The following is a 16,615-nucleotide window of genomic DNA, read 5'->3' on the forward strand; positions in this document are numbered from 1 at the left end:
AGTTGTTCAGCATGGGGATAGAGGAGACAATGCCGCTGTTCTGCAGCCATGTTAATTAAGTTACATATTAGAGAAGTAGAGGGAGTGACGACTTCAGCTGAAACCCCTAAAAGGGAACTGAGTTTTGGCGTTTCACTATTTTGCTATGGTTATTTTTAAACCATCTCAGGACTCCTTGAATTAGTGAAGCTACGTCAGTGTAATTCCATAAAGACTCATTTTTATGATGTTTAAGACAAACCGTTTCAGATTTAAGGGTACAAAACTTATTCTTATCTTTACAGCACTGTCAAGTGGGATTTATGAAACAGTGAACTGAAGCCTACATTGTTGTGACCTCATGGGAAACTCCAAAGTCCCCGAACATCCCCGTCTTTCACGGAGGTGAACTTTTACACTCAACTGTCCGAGCATCTATCCGTTTTTTTTTTAATTTTTCTTTTAACATTCTGTTTGTAAAACAATGTTGATAACAGAAAAGTCTGAAAATGAAAGTCAGTCTATAATATTAGACTATTTTAGTACTGGAGTTAAATAATCATAATAAAAGAACAACTTCTACAAAATGCTTTTTTAAAAAAAACATAGCCCAACAGCTTGAAAGGAAAGATTTTATCTCATCCTTTAGAACAAGTCAGGCCGTTTGTAAGACATTAAGTTTTCCTGTGTTCCTTATAAAGTGTAGGAATACACCTGTTATATACAAACCATAGTTCTTTAGTAGATATGTGTTCTTCTGGGCTCTGAGGAAGACTGCCATCATCCTTAGCTGACTCTTCTTGCTGCGTTCCTGCCACGGCTGCTGCTGATGAGGTTGGAAATGACGAAGAAGACGACAATGACAACACGTCTGCGTCCATGACCGACGACATTTCTAAAGTCCTTGCGCAAGTCTTCGTTGAAGCCCTTCTTTCACCAACTCCTGGCTCGGCATGTGGTGGTAAAAGCATAAACACTTGCCGTCAGTATTGATGTAAAGCAAAAGAGGAAGCTGCCGCGACCATGAGCCACATGACGCAAGGAAAAGGAAGTGACACGGACTTGCTGTTTCAGCTTGATGTGAAGGAGGGCCTGTCCCTCTGTGGGTACTTATTCACGTGTTGCACCTCTTGCTCACTATGTGAGCGGACAGTCCTTGAAATGTTTATACAATTGACTGTACATCATTTGGAGAGCATGGGGAAGTCCATTCAGGGTGATTTTATTTTGTTATTACTTGTCCCAGCAAAGCTCTTGTGCACTGTTTTCTACTGAGTTATTTAAAACGCCACAAGTGGGTTGGAAACATAATTAAATATGTGGAGTTTCTGCAAAAGATGATGATAACAGTAACAATAATGCATGATGCACACATTCATTCATGTCACTTAATGATAGGGCCAGGACGGCATTCACTTGTCTGCTCATTACTGTGAGGCGGAGAGGATGGCAAACTGCAGCAGGTTAATTACTGAAGCAGAGCTCCCTTCCGAGGGACAAACAAATGAATTAAAAGATTCTTGTTAATTATGTTCCTCTTAGCCTGGCTGAGCAGTCTTTTACTTACACGAAGGAAATTAAAATGCCAACTTTGCTTGGAGGACACTCTAACCTTCTTAGTCTTACAACTTAAATCTAAAGAGATTCAAGGCCTCTCAGGGCAACGAGGAGTGTTAAAGAACCACTCAGTCTACTAGCCAGTAAAGGTACAGTAGATGCAGCGTGGTGTCTAACATAAAAATAGGCTTCTTTAAAGCTGACAAAGCTCTCTCTAAAACTCCTGTTGCATAAACATGAGATGGATTCCACTTAGGCTCACACGCTGATTTATGAAAAATTTAGAGTTTGTTAGTTTGTTTTACAATTAGTTTGATTTAACTTGATGAACACACAGTGAGAGATATTATTCCTGGTCAAGGACCAAGCTGATTGTGTAATTAAAGCAATTATTTTTTAGGCAAAACTAATGGAGATGATGGCTGGTTAGGCAAAGACCATGCAAGCAGATCCAAACAAAACCCTAGAATTGAAAAAGGGTGAGCATTTAAAAAAAAAAAAAAATTATTATTTTACAAGTATCTGTTTGTATAAACTACATTCCAAGATTCAGATTTTACATATTACTACATATGCAAGTAACTAATGTAAAGGAACCGCTCAGCAGCAACACTTTCTTAAAAGTAGAATAACCAACACAAAGCAATTTCCTAAATGAGTTTCATCAGAGTTGTAGTGCTTTTCTGGACACTCAAAGATGCTTTCCAAGGAAATCAGCCATTCCAATTCACAGGCTGAATCTGGCGAACTAAAATGTTATAAGGACGTGTCTAAGTTTTTATGCATTTCTTATTTGTATACAGCATGTCTACTAGAATGAAAGGTATACATTTCTCAATATTCTGTGAAGTAAGGAGAGGATGCATTGGGACAAGATATCACCCTCTTGTTCTGTTGATATTTCTATACCTAGTTATTGGCTGTCATGTGTTATTTCACCAGCAGGGGGAAAATTGATGAATTAGTACCGAATTTGGACTGATGTCATTTGGAGTTTTAGGCATACAGCAGGCCAAAGTCAGTGAATTTTCATTAGTGAAAAGTGAACATCTATATAGTATAGCATCATATTAAATAACACTTGAGTCATTAAGTACTTTTCTAGTTTTGTTGTAGGGCTGAATATGTGTGGTATATGTGGCATATTAAAGTTGCAACACTATTTTACAGCAAGTCCAAATATGTGTGGCTGCCTGGCTAAGCTGGTGATCCAATTGTGTATGCAAATGATTTCTAAATAGAAATCTTTGATTTTCTCCTATGCTACAGAAAAGTAAGATGTGTATATCATATCGTGATGTTGGAATAAGGTTAGAAAAAAAAAATCTACATCATTCCTCACAAGCTTCCTCTATGTGACGTAGAAACAAATATATTTTAGCTATAGAAGGTAAGCATGAAACATTGTAGTTTAAAATGTTGGATGATGTTGTACCTTTTCTGGTGAATAAGGATAGTCAGGCTAGCATGTAGAGCTTCCTTCACACACAAAACCTTGACTCCTTAATTAAGTTGACAAGAGATTAAGGTTAACTAGGATAGACTAGGAAGTGAAAAAAGTGATAGGAAACATTACTCAATCGTAGTTGCAGTCGTGTCACCATTTGGTGAAATGCCATAATATAGAAGCAGAAGAGGCAACAAAAATATTTCAGTGCTGCCCAGTCTAACTCTGACTTGCTTCAGTGATCCCATTCACATGTCTATGCCATCTATCATGCACGCCCGTTGCAGAATTGCTTTGCCAAGCACAGGCTTTGGTGGGAGGGAGTAGCAATGCACTGCCTTTATTGACCCAAGCCTCTGTCAAAGCCAAGAACAAATGGGCCGCTACTCAATGCAGGGATTGATTTTTAGTCTAACAAGAGATCGTAGAGAGGAATCGTGAGTGTCCCATGGAGTGAGGACGACTGAGTGGCGGACGGTTTGCCTTCTTTACGACTTCTCCCATGTGTCTGAGTGAAATTCTTCATTAGCTGAAAGGGGAAAGGGACTGGGTTTTCAAACGCTCATGGGAATAACAGCAATCAGTGTCTTAGCTTTTTTTTTTTCCTTGACAGAGTCATGTTGGGTCGATGACTCAGTACTCAGCATTTACTAGCCACATCTCTTTCTGTTGGAAAATAACAGAGACCTATTGTGCCTCGTTTCTGTGGTTGAGAAGAATCTGTTTAGATGCAATGATCTTTTTGCATAACTCAGTGTATTAGCATGCTCAGTCCTGCAAATGACAAAGAGAAGTCAAGCATGGGGCAGAAAACAGGTCAACCTGCACCCCCACTCACATACTCACTCCCTCTCTTTAGAGCACAAAGCATGTGCTACTGGTGATTTGGGAACAGCACAGGAGAACTACTGAATACCAAATAAAGGAAGTACTGAGATTAAATCCCACAGAGCAACAATAAGCAGCTCTAAAGAACAAAAAAGGTATTTCATATGCATAAAACAGTGTAAATGTTAAATACAGTTTGAACACTTGGAGTTGATTAGCATACAGACATAAAGACAACAGAGAGCGTTATTAGGCATGTCCTTTAAAAACAATGTAAATATGTAGGGCAAAAACAATTTCAGGTAACAGGTTGTTCACAAAACTTCTAGTTATAATAAAAGTACGATCATCATCGAGCGCTCAGCTGGAAAATGTACACACAAGGAAAAGTTCATTTGTTTATGTTTTATCAGATTCATATTTAGATTTTTTTTATGCCCTTTGACAAGCACCAGGTAATCCTTGTATTATTTGACACAAGTCAACATAGAGGGCACAAAAACATGCATGCAATTAAATTACTGAGATGTAATTTAATGTGCATGTTTCTAGATTGTGAGGTGAAGCCATAATATCCAGAGATAGCCCACACGTGAATAAGATATTGTATTCTGGCTCAGGTCAAACCTTTTTGATTCAAGGCAAGAACGCTAACAACTCCAAAACATTGCCCATTCGAAATTGTACAAATGTGCTCAAATAATTTGATCCTAATTGGAATTAAGAGCATAGAGACAATCAAGTATTAGTCTGTGAATGTCCTGGTGTACAAGCAACTATCTGTAATCTAAATGCCATGTTTGTAGCATGTATCTTAAGAGTTATCTTAAGAACTAGAGGAGGGAACCCTGTTTCTTTTTAGGGTTCTTGGAGGGTTCAAAATCTTTTTTTCCTCACTAAACAGAAAACTGTGTGTGTTAGTGAACAAGAGGTGGAAAGGAAGCAGAGAATCAAAATTTTGCAAAATATCCGTGTCACTGTGGATTTTACCTTAGAGGTTTGCCTGTTCCAGCTGACATGATTCCACTGACTGCATTTGCTTCTCAGCATCCCAACAAGTTCTGCTGAAACCTGTTGGTAATCCTTTTATTTAAAACAGTTGTTTGATCGCAGCCACATGTCTAGAGCTTACAGGATGATAGACCCTAGGAAACAAGATTGGAGAGCTCTGCCATGCACCATTCAGTGTCTGTTTTGTAATGGACTTTAGGAAGCAGCAGTAAAAGAATACAAGATAGAAACTAAAGCATAATCATTTGCTGGCGTGCCTGGAGGGAGTATATCTATCTATTTTAGGTGTTTGCATATCCTAATTCTTTTTTTGGTCTGATTAAATCTGAAAATAGATTCCTTTTGGTGAGGTCAAGATAAGATGATGAATATGACTAATTTCTGGTTGACTGTATCAATTAGAACTTGTTTTTATGACTTTTTAAAGGATGACGGTTGAGTAAATGAAAAGCTTTGCAGTCAGTAAATGTCATCAAAAGAACATTATTCAGCTCTTCCAATGGAGGTCTGTCAATACATTCTAAAACAATTTATTTTTGTGCTGCAATCTTCCATTTTTTTGTTGTTGTATGCAATTAAATGTATCACTGAACCGTGCCATGGCATTTGCTAATGGGTGTCTTTAGTCTGTTTAAGGTAATTTGCAACTGTTGAAAATCCAATGCTGTGCAATTTCAGTTGAGCGCCGACTTTGTAACAACCCCCTGACACTGTTATTAATTTACCCAGTTAATCACAAATCCCTAGTCTATTCCATGAGCTTTTCATACACCCATTGAAGACTAAATACCACCCCACTTCACACTTTACCTTGGGTGAGCTAATTACAGACGTACAATCTTTGAAGATAAGTTCATTCCTGGCCAGCCACTGCACAATATATCAAAGGTCTTGTTCACTGTCTACATGAGGTTGTTGTAATCAATCAATCAATCAATCAAATTTTATTTGTATAGCACATTTCACCAGCAAGGCATTTCAAAGTGCTTTACATCAAATCAAACACAGAAACACAATGCAACATAGAATCAATAATTAAAACACAACATCAAGTCAGGTTCCGTCAATAAATTTGTAATTGATTACGTTTCAAATTCAACTCTAAACAAGTGGGTTTTTAGTCGAGATTTAAAGGAAGTCAGTGTTTCAGCTGTTTTACAGTTTTCTGGAAGTTTGTTCCAGTTTTGTGGTGCATAGATGCTAAATGCCACTTCTCCTCGTTTGGTTCTGGTTCTGGGGTGCAGAGCAGAACCAGAACCAGAACCTGAAGACCTGAGAGGTTCTGGAAGGTTGATACAACAGCAGCAGATCTTTAATGTACTGCAGGCAGTAAACATAATCTGATTAATTTAATAAAGTTCATCAGTATCCCTCTGGTGGTTTTAATCATTCCCATTCCTTGCTACTCCTCTTTTTGTCCTCTATTTTTGGGTGTTCATTTTGCTTTTTTCTTCAGAGTCAGAAAGACGATACCGATGTCATCTAGTCATCTGGACAACACCCTAATGTGGATTTGTTGACAATAGTATGTAGTAAACAGAAGCAACAGAAAGACAAAACCGTAATGCGGCTCTGCTTTTTACACTTTGAATCAAAATCACAGTTTGATGGAATATTGTGTTGAAACGCCGCTTGGATCCTTTCCAATTAATTAGAAATGGCGCTGAGATGAAGCGGCTCTGCCTATATCATTGCCTTGCACAAGAACGTAAAAGGGAGAGAGCGTCTAGTTACGCAAATGTCTATCAGCACAAAAATCTGTGGGGCAGGTTTCTGTAAATAATGAAAATATCTCTTGCAAAAGAGGGTGTGCAGGCACTGAGGCTGTAAGAGCTCGAAACATCACAGAAGGCTGCGTCCAGAAGATTTCATTTTAACCGCTTTTCGCAACAATGTCTATGGTCACATGGGGCTGGAGATTTGAATTTAATGAGGTAGGGTGAGATTGAAAGGAACATGAAGGGCAGCCCAGTTCCTGGAAGGATGTCAGGAGAAAGAATCAACTAAAAATAACATTTAGCAGCTCAGGCTTTTTTAGACCCTGGGCTATATTTTTTTCTGTACTTTACCAATGAATTACTGAAGCACTGCTTTTTTCTTTCTGACGCACAGATGAAATTTAGCAGATTGGAATATCCGAAAAGGGTAATTTATCATGAATTGTTAAATTAAACTTCAACAGATTCGTTGCAAACATCTTTGAAGTGTTTATTTCTGTCCTTTTTTAAGATTATGACTCGCAGTCAGTGAACAGCTCTAAATAAAAGGGATGTTTTAAAGCAGAAGTGTAATCTTAATACAAACTATACTTAACGTGCAGTGTATGTCCTGTGCAACCAGCCTGAGCTCCTTTTGAATGAGTCACTGCATAAATGCAGCATGGCATAGATGTGTTTTTTGCTGAGGTGTCAGAAAAGCCCAGGTAGGTGTAATAGCAGCCTTCATCTGGTTTGCACTGTTGGGTTTGTCTCGTCATTCTCGTGATCATAATCCATGTACCGGTATTCTCTGGGGCTTTTAGTTCAGTGAAGCACTCTGATACCATCGCAATTAGGTATTGGTACCATTGGTATTGTGGTAGGTGCAGACAAATAGATGACCAATGAATCTCCTTCAGTATTGTCAGCCTTTATCAACCAATATCAGCCTTTTTTACGACTTTATCAGGTGTGGCACCTTCATTGTAGCACCCCGGCACACCAATGTGCCACTCAGGACCAATGGAACATTGGGAGCATCCTGCTGCAAATATTGAAGGACCTAAGCTTGTGTAGAAAAAAAAAAGAGTCAGGTAATTAGGTCATTAGCAGGACTAGGCAGAACATAATTGGATACTGAGGAAGGTCACCCATTTGACTAAGCTGTATTGAACCAGGAACACAGCTAAAAGTTGCAGGACATCAGACCTCAACTCCTGGATTTGAGGAACTCTACAACAAATATTACCATCTGCAACTTTCACCACAGTTTCCACAGTGCGTGTTGGTGCAGAATAAGATATATTTGACTGTTTGTGGGCGCCTTGGCCCCTAACTCTCCTGAGAACCATGAGGTCCACTGTATATAAACATATAATGAATATGCGTTTCACTTTTTTTTTAATTGATTAACCAAATCATTGACAATCCAACTTAATCAGATACATCTCTATGTAAGGCAGTCAAGAAAGGTCAACTCATCCCAAGCAATTTGACATGAAGACATCAGAGGTGATCAAAAATAGTCAAATCACAGGTTTGATTTCCAACTACAGAGCCAATTGTCTACCCTCACCTGAAGACCTCAAATTCACTAAATAAGTCCCTAATAGGTTCACTGCAAATTTCTAAAGCAGCTCTCTAACATGCCACACTTCCACACCATTATTGCCTGACAATAGCTCAGCCGTGTGATGAATAGAGAGAGCTAAAGAGTCTTGCTGATACAACGAGAAATTTCCACTATTGCAATTTGGGAGCAGCGTGCAGTCATTACAGAACAGAAGTAATGTGAATAGGAATTTCCTGATGTGTGAAGTATGTTTGCACTCTCAGTCCTGGTTTTACAAAACACTGCGTGTGTGTGTATATATATGTGTACATTTGATACAGTGTAAGTACCATTTTCCCAACAAATATTATGTTGTGAGGACTCACTGATCCTTATGGGGCCCAAAGCCTGAGCCCCATGACAAGAGGTGCTGTTTTTGGGGTTATTGGTTAGGTTTAGGACTAAGGTGTGAATTGAGTTTAGGTTAGACTTAGGCTTAAGGATGTTCAGATGATGTTTAGGTTTAGAGTAAAGGTCAGGCTTAGACTATAGAAATGAATGGAAGTCATTGATAAGTCCCTGTGAAGATAGAAAGATACAATGTGTGTGTGCTGGCTGAAGTGTATTCAGTGAGATATGTGATGGTATGGGGGTGGAGCCAATAAAGGATGTCAGGGGGGAAAGTGTGGTGCACTGACTGCTCAAAGGCAAACATAAAATTTAGATTCTGTCTTAAAAACCATACATCCTCTTCCTAGTCTGATCAAGATGACCTGCACAGCAAGGCTATCTTTGCTCTATTTTAACTAGTGACTTTCTATTATATGGGGAAAAAAAAAAGAAAGTCAAAAATTGAATGTTTTAGTTACAGGACTTTCGCTTTCCAAAGATATTTTCACTAGTTCTACATAGCAATGCAAAAAACATTTTAAAAAAAAGAAGTCATCTTGCAGAATATTACTAAACTTTAAATAATTTCATAAGATGTATTTATCTTGAGTTTTAGTACTCAGGTTTTCTACCACAGTTATCAGTTTTTCATGTAAAAGAGATGAGTGTCTCTCTTACCTTACTTCATTACAGGGTGTGATCAACAGGTGTGTTATCCAGCTGGATCTCATCATGTCCAATCAGGTAGAGCTTATAGAGGAGCAGATTCCCTGCTCCTCTATAACCATATTTTTTTTTCTTTCTATTTTGTTTTTCCATCTGCCAGACAGACACTCTGCATTTTTCTCTTAGTATGAACCTGAAAACTTTACCTCACTTCCTGCAATTTCAACCTCTGTTCCTCAAATCAATCTTTGAATCCCTTCATTGGTGTTCATATGTGTTGCCAGCATTCAAGTCTCAATTACTAACCACTAGATTTCATCAAGAGTTCAAGTGATCACCTATTACAATCATTCCAGGTTTTTTTTTGTTTGTTTTTTTGTTTTGTTTTTCCAAGCACATTTCTTCCTCACTATCCTTCCAGATTTTAGTAATGTGTTTAGTAATTCTTAAACCACTTTTGGTGTTTTCAGTTGTGATCATAGATGTTTTCTTGTGACTCCTCTGAGACAGAGCGATGTGTCTTCCCACATGCTCAAATGAGAAGCTGCTCTGTGTTAATTAGGGTCAAATAACTTGTTTCCAGATGAAATATGATCATCCATGGAGTGATTATCTAAATATGGACTCTTAGCTATTCGCCTGTTAAATCAATTTGACTATTTTTATAAATAAAATAAACTCAATTCAAAAAACTTTTCTCTGTAATTTTCAGAAGTTCCCATTTTGAAAGTATAAAGTTTTACATTATTCTTTAAAGCAAAGGGTTTTACGCTCATCTGAACCTCCATAATGTCAAGGTTCAGATCAGCCTTAACATTATAAATTGCCGTCAATTTTAAACGACTCACCAGATTTTGTTACAGTATTGTGACCCAGAAGAGAATAAGACTGAAAAGTAATGTGCTTTTTCTTCTGGCTGTGGTATGTTAGCTTAAAAATAATTTACTCCTTCAAAAGTTGCTGCAAAGTAAATGGTTTTTAGATTCAAGTTAGAGTTAAGTATCTTTTGACCTATAAGCCACAAAAACAACTAAATTATTTCTTGTAGGGGAGAAAATCTACCTGTTGATGAATAAAGAAGGATCTGTAACTTTCACCGAATTAATTATTTCAGGGGATTCTTCTTTTTAGCAGAGATTCAGGTTAATGACTCAGAGACAGACGCCTACTGTGGGTTAAATATATGCAGTTGTTATTTTTACCAACTTCCTGAAAGAGAGCCCCACCTTTTATTTGCTCAGAGCCAATGTTCCTGTTTATGACGAGTCAAGAAATGATAAATGACGCTACGCTGCCTAATAAACATGAAAACCCCAGATCATTAACTGGATTAGACTGGAGAGAAAATTGCATAATCAGCCAAAAGAGTCACTGGAGTCGGGTACTCATCAATAAGATCACATAAGCTTACCAGAGATAGTTAGAGAAATGAGGGGAACATTGGATAGTCTCAAAGGATTAAATCGCTGAGAGACAAATAGTCTGAAGCAATCAAGGAAAATGACCTGCTATTTAGCATATAAATAGGATTGTTATTGCTTTGGATAGTTGTCTTGTTTAGTCTTTAACCTCCAAACAGCAAGACACAAAGGTAAAAAGATAAAACTTTACTTCCAGCAGGGTGGCAAAGGGGACTAAGGATATGTGGAGATTAAGGTATGGTTGGTGTCCTTGTCTTAGTTTGTCAAATAGTAGTGACTGCACCCATCACAAGGATTGCTTTTACCTTTTAGCCTCCAGCAAAGATCACCTGAGAGCTTGAGGAGAAGAGGTGGAGCAGACTGCTGTGAAGAGCCATCCCTCCAGCTTGCTGACAGGGCTAGTCAATGTGTAGCCCAACCGAAGATATGCTGTAAAGATACAGGGTCTGAATCGAGGAAGTGCTGATACTGTGATTCACCTCCAGCCAAACAACCAATGTGTTTCACCTGACCCCAGCAGCTCTCTGCCTTTTTATGTCTACAAGATGTAGACATGTGATGTTGGCCCATCACAGGGCCAACATAAAGACAGTCATATTTAAGGACCAGTTAGAGTCACCTATCGACAGGCAGGTGTTATGGGTTGAGGACAGAAGTGGAATACCAAGAGAAAATGTCCGCATTCAAATTATGACCATGCAAGTTCCTCACAGTAAAAGCCAGACTATGATTTGAAGAGTTAACTGAACTTACTACCAGATCCTGAACCTACGTGTTGTTCATTTGTCTTCTGCTCATCTGAGATCAGGTGACTCATCTGTCGCAGCTTACAAAGAGTGAAGCTCTAGGAGGCGTCCTGAAAAGATGTCACAGCATAGAAAAGTGAGCAACATAGCCTGAATTGTTATGTTTAATAGTGTAGACAGTGGTGGTTTCTGACATGGGCAGTATGGGTAACGGCCCAGAGCATTATCTTTTTTTTTTTTTCCCCTTCAGGGGGTCTTTTTGTGGGCTCTAGTGTCCTTTATATGACCGTAGGCTGACAGGAAAGGGGGAAGTAGAGGGGGAAGACATGCGGCAAATGTCGTCGGGTCCGGGAATCGAACCCGTGACGGCCGCGTTGAGGACTGAAGGCCTCCAAACGTGGGTCGCGCCATCCCCTACGCCACCACAGCACGCCCGGAGCGTTATCTTTTTAGGGATGGGACAAGACCTCAGCGGATTGTGGCACAGAGATGGAAGCAAAGCAGCAACAGTTGTTTTGTGGGAATGTGAATCTTTCAGATGAATTTAAGATGCAATTTTGATCATATTTCACATTTTATTGTGTCATGTAGCGTGGGGCGCTGGTCTCGGTCTTGATTCGGTCTGGACCTCTCTTGGTCTTGGTCTCTGACCCTAAAAGTCTTGGTCTTGATACACTCTGGTCTTGACTTGGCATTAATTCTCAGAAAATCCAGTTCTTGTGTGGGACGAAAATATAGTTGGGGTCAAACTTGCCTCTCTTCAAATATTATGACATTATAACACCTTCTCAAAAGACAAACACTTTTTCATCTGACATAAGTGAATCACAATACATATTCACTGCAAATGTCTTTTTTTAAGACATGCCTTCCAGTTACATCATTCTTATCCTTCTGCTCCTTGTCTCTCTACTCCCAGGAAAAAGAGTTGATGGAAGCACTTTCTAGGCCCTCTTGCTTTTCTTGCTCATGTGACAGACCCTTCCTCAGGATCGTTAGTTCGCTGCAGGTTCACTGCAGGCTTAATTGGGCTGTGTCTAATAACAGCAGTCCCAAGGGTGTGTGCTAATGAATAGAGAATATAATTAATGCCAGAGTGACGGATTTTGGCTCGCGGCCTTCAGGCGGGACCTGAACACCATTCACCTTCTACACCAGCTTTTCTTCCTCTGAGTCTTCATCCAGTTTGCTGAGTCTGGTCGCTCAGTCCAGTACTGAATATTCACTCATGCTTCACCCGGTGGCTTCTCTCATGTAACACAGAGAAAGCTTCAGATGCATACACTTCCTTTTCCGGTAGCTGCCAGGGTGAAACCCTAAAACAGTCCAGCGTGACAACAGCATCAATCCTGTTCAAAACAATGTTGTGGTCGTCTGCACTGCTGCCTGGTCCTCCCATTACTCTCCCATTCATGGAACCTGCTGTGAATTTTAAACAAGATTTTTCACGGATGTGATTAGCCAAGGGTGGCTGAGGGTGATCGAAAGCGTGCGGGGCGTCCACGTGAATCCAACAAAAGATGGCGGCGTCAACAGCCAGCTGCTCTGCCACTCAGCAGCCACTCCTAAAGGCATTCATCTATCTGTCCTGCGCTCTGTCACACCTCACAGGAAGGGGCTGATGGATTCACCCCCGATCCTGCCCTTTCTCCTCTCTTGCAACGTTTTTCTTCTCTTCCCTCCCTTCTCCATCTGTTCACCATCTGTTTCAACCTTTGCTCCCTCGTTACGTCAAGTGAAGTTGGATTTTATACCTCACAGCTTCCTCCTTTACTTTATCTCACATGTGTAAACGGCCCCTAATGTTTCTACGTAGACATATTTTCTGCTCCCAGTTTAAGGAATAAAAGGTATATAAGGGCAATGCTTTGTGGCACACCATCGCCCCTTGGTGGTAGCTCCGCTTAACTGCAATCCACCTGTCCACCTTGTTTGGCAGCATCTCAACCAGGCATTTGTCCAGGGTAAGCCCTTAATGAGACTCCAGCAAGGAACAGAATGAGATGGTGTTGGGGAGCTGAGAGAGTCAGAGAGGTTGATAGGCTATAGAGCTGTAAAAGGTGAGTGTGAAAACAAAAGCAACACTGAAGTGCTGCTGTGTTACTTTATTGTGCCATTTATAAAGCTGGTGTGGTGTATCAGGCTTTGGCAAGATTAGATAAACAACATCTGCCGCCGAAAGGCTCTGTGCATGAGGTGCCTTGATGTTCAACCAAAGAATTACTGCACATGTCCTTGTGTTTTTTTCATTGACTGTACGTCTTCTTGATGAGGACTGGGTGTCATTGAACAGTTTCAGACAGAAGTTTTAAAACAATCCTTGTCATTATGTGTGTCATATTAATTTGAAACATTCAGTGACCTATTTGAGCTGTTTGTTAACAGATGGTACAGCTAAAATATACTATACTATACTATACTATACTATACTATACTATACTATACTATACTATTCCGGGGTTGCAGACACATGACCCCGATGATGCGCGAAATTCAGATGGAGGTCCGGAAGTGGCTTTCTCCCGTTCAAAAGAAAGCAAAATTTATCACAACGAGTACGCTAATGCTCTTAATAGGCTGAAACAGACGAGGCATCTCGAAAAAATATGTGCATATTTAGGGTATGATCGGTATTATCTCAGTAAAAAAGACTTATCTTATAATCTTGAGGATTTACCCGGCACCAAGGCGATCCACATAACTATCTGGAGCTGCAGAGTCCATGTATTACGATGAGCCAGAAGACCAACTACCTTCGAAACACGAAAAAAAAAAACCCGTTTACCTTTCTCTCTATTAGAACTGTTGGAACAACCGCACAGGACGCAGACTTTAGACATTTTGATGCAGGATCAACAGAAACAAATGGGCTGCATTTACATCCGGCCCTCCATCTGCATTCGATTCATTCATCTGAAACCCGGCAATACTATAATATGCTATTTACTTTATGTGTTTGTTGTATCCTCGCAAGAAAAAGATGGGATTAAAAAAAGGGAAATATTACTTATAATGACTTTACGCAAATGTAAGGTCAAAAGTGAAATTTTTTCCAAGGTCGGTGTGGTTCCACTACTCTTTGATAGTCCAGGACTTATTGCACTTGTAGACTCAAATATTTATCTGTTGGAAATAGTAAAAGCAAATAATTATGTTAAAGCCATTAGGAAGAGGCTCCCATGGTAGCTGACTGATACAGCTATAAAAGGATTAAATTAAACATGCGCACATCCTGACTGACAGGGACAAATCGCTGTGTTACAGCTGTGATTTCAAAGGGGCTTTTTGGCCTCAGCGGTGCAGTTCTTTAGAATAATAATTTCTTTGTTTAAAAGAAATGAAGATTGTACTTCCCTTTTTCCTGTGAGTGAAAGTAGAACATCATAGAGCCGTGTTCAACATCTTAACATCACAGCACTTGCCACTGCACTGACCTTGGCTGTAATTGCAACTGGACCTTTTCTTACACGTTGGTCACAAGAATAAAAGAAATTAAATGTCAACCAAACCTGTAAGAAAAAGAAAGGCACTGAAGACTCAAAAATATCCAAATGTCAGACATTAAAGAGGTGCTATTATGTATTTTCTAGGTACATAGTGTCATTTTATAGCACAATTAAGTAACTATATTGCTATCAGTTATGTTCTAAATCAAACATGACTTACAACATATATGACTTTCCAAATTCACTCCTTGAAATTGACCTCTGTCTCTATGAGAAGCTCCTACTCTGTCTGACACTGTTATAAAAACAAACATATTTTTTTAATAAGTTACTGCAGCTTTAAGTCTAGTCTCTTCAAACTAAACCTCCTGCCACACTGTGTACAAACACAGGCACAGACAAATGCTCTACTTGGAGGGATCCCAGATGGAGTAAAATATTTGCTAAAACATAGGCTATTGTATTTCTCAGAAAGCCTATTTAATTTTACAGCACACAGACTCACATCTACTCATTCATGCAGAACAGCAGAGATAAGGTAAACAAGTACATAAACCCGCTGCACACTCAGACAGAACATAACCTCACTAAATGGTATAGAGGCGGATACGGAGGGATAGAGTGTATTCACATTTGTAAGCGAAATAGAGCGTGGGGGGACGACAGAGTGTCCAGTGGGAGTCTGTGATGTGCAGCAGAGAGGAACTGTTTTGAGTCAAGGTTGCTCCACAGAAAGAGAGGCACAGTACAAGACTCTAAGTATCTAAGTCCTCACAGTTAAATCTTTGAACTTTTAAATGCAACAGAAAACAAAAATGAAAATATAAATATAAAAATGTGGCCATGCTTACTACACATGATGACGTTTCATAATATAATATAATATATTTAATGAATGTGTGGGACATATTTTGTCTTTCTGGTTGGCCACACACATGTGTGGTGAGACAGGAAGTACAGTAATGTACTGACAGTGAGCAACAACATCTGCATGTTGCTGGATGGTCTTCCTCAGACAGTCAGAACCAGTCCAGGACGACAGCTCCTTGGCGATTATCTCCGCTGAAGCAGCCACACATTAAAAAAATGAAGACCGACAAGGATTTTTACACCAAAGTAGAGGAGATATACACAAAGGAGGACAGGAGAAGAGCATAGAGTTCAACTAGAAGTAAAGATAACATCATAGACAATTTGTCGTTTTAATAAAAGAGGAGAGAAAATCAGTCAAAAAATATTTTAAATGAAATTTTTACTTGTCTGAAATATTCCTTTTTTTTGTATTGTATTGTTAGGTCCCTTTAAAAACAGCATCTTTCCAGCAGCATGTTTCAACTAATGTAAAAACTGAAATATAACTTTAACTAGAGATTTTGCATATTTGTACATCCAACTCCAGAGGAGTCGGTTCTTTCCTGGCATGAACCTCACTGCACATTGATGATACAACCCGCACCCATGCATTACTGATACTTCCCACCACTTCTCCATATTCTGTAAGGACAGTTGAGGAAAAAGCAGAAGCGTTTTGGGATCAGGGTGAAGGAGTTGAGTCAAGGTGGAATGGTGTGGAGGAGATAAGGCACAAACAGAGACTGTCATATAGCTCTACAAATCAGCTCTGTGCAGAGGAGGTGAGAAAATCTAGACTTCAGAGTCAGCATTAACACAAAATTAGCACATATTATCATAATTCTCTCTTCCGTTTAATGTTATGTACTTTCTGCCGGGGTGTTGTTCTTTTGGTATTTAATTCTTTTATTATTGCAATCCTGTGTTATAATAAAATATCTGCTTCCATAATTCCATATTAGCTGAAAGGATTTTGCTGCACAAGCAAATACCTCCTGTATCCGTGATTAAAATGGTAAAATA

General features: G+C 39.3%; 1 protein-coding gene across 5 annotated transcripts in view; it reads right to left on the reverse strand.

Moving 5' to 3' along the window:
* The window catches only part of si:ch211-153b23.7 (TNFAIP3-interacting protein 1), a 46,379-nt gene that overhangs the window by 5,138 nt on the left and 24,626 nt on the right, over positions 1-16,615 (reverse strand). Inside the window, exon 1 of one of the 5 annotated variants that reach the window (XM_044127604.1) lies at positions 9,140-9,196. The exons of 1 other annotated variant lie outside the window; for it this stretch is intronic. In XM_044127604.1, coding sequence (XP_043983539.1) covers positions 9,140-9,195 — 56 coding nt within the window. In that variant the 5' untranslated portion in view covers position 9,196. Of the gene's footprint in view, positions 1-708; positions 985-4,801; positions 4,853-9,139; positions 9,197-16,615 lie in introns of those variants that run through there. 3 more of the 5 variants (XM_044127606.1, XM_044127605.1, XM_044127603.1) reach the window with 3 other exon arrangements.

Source organism: Gambusia affinis, linkage group LG09 (genome assembly GCF_019740435.1).
Source record: "Gambusia affinis linkage group LG09, SWU_Gaff_1.0, whole genome shotgun sequence".
Lineage (NCBI taxonomy): Eukaryota > Metazoa > Chordata > Actinopteri > Cyprinodontiformes > Poeciliidae > Gambusia > Gambusia affinis.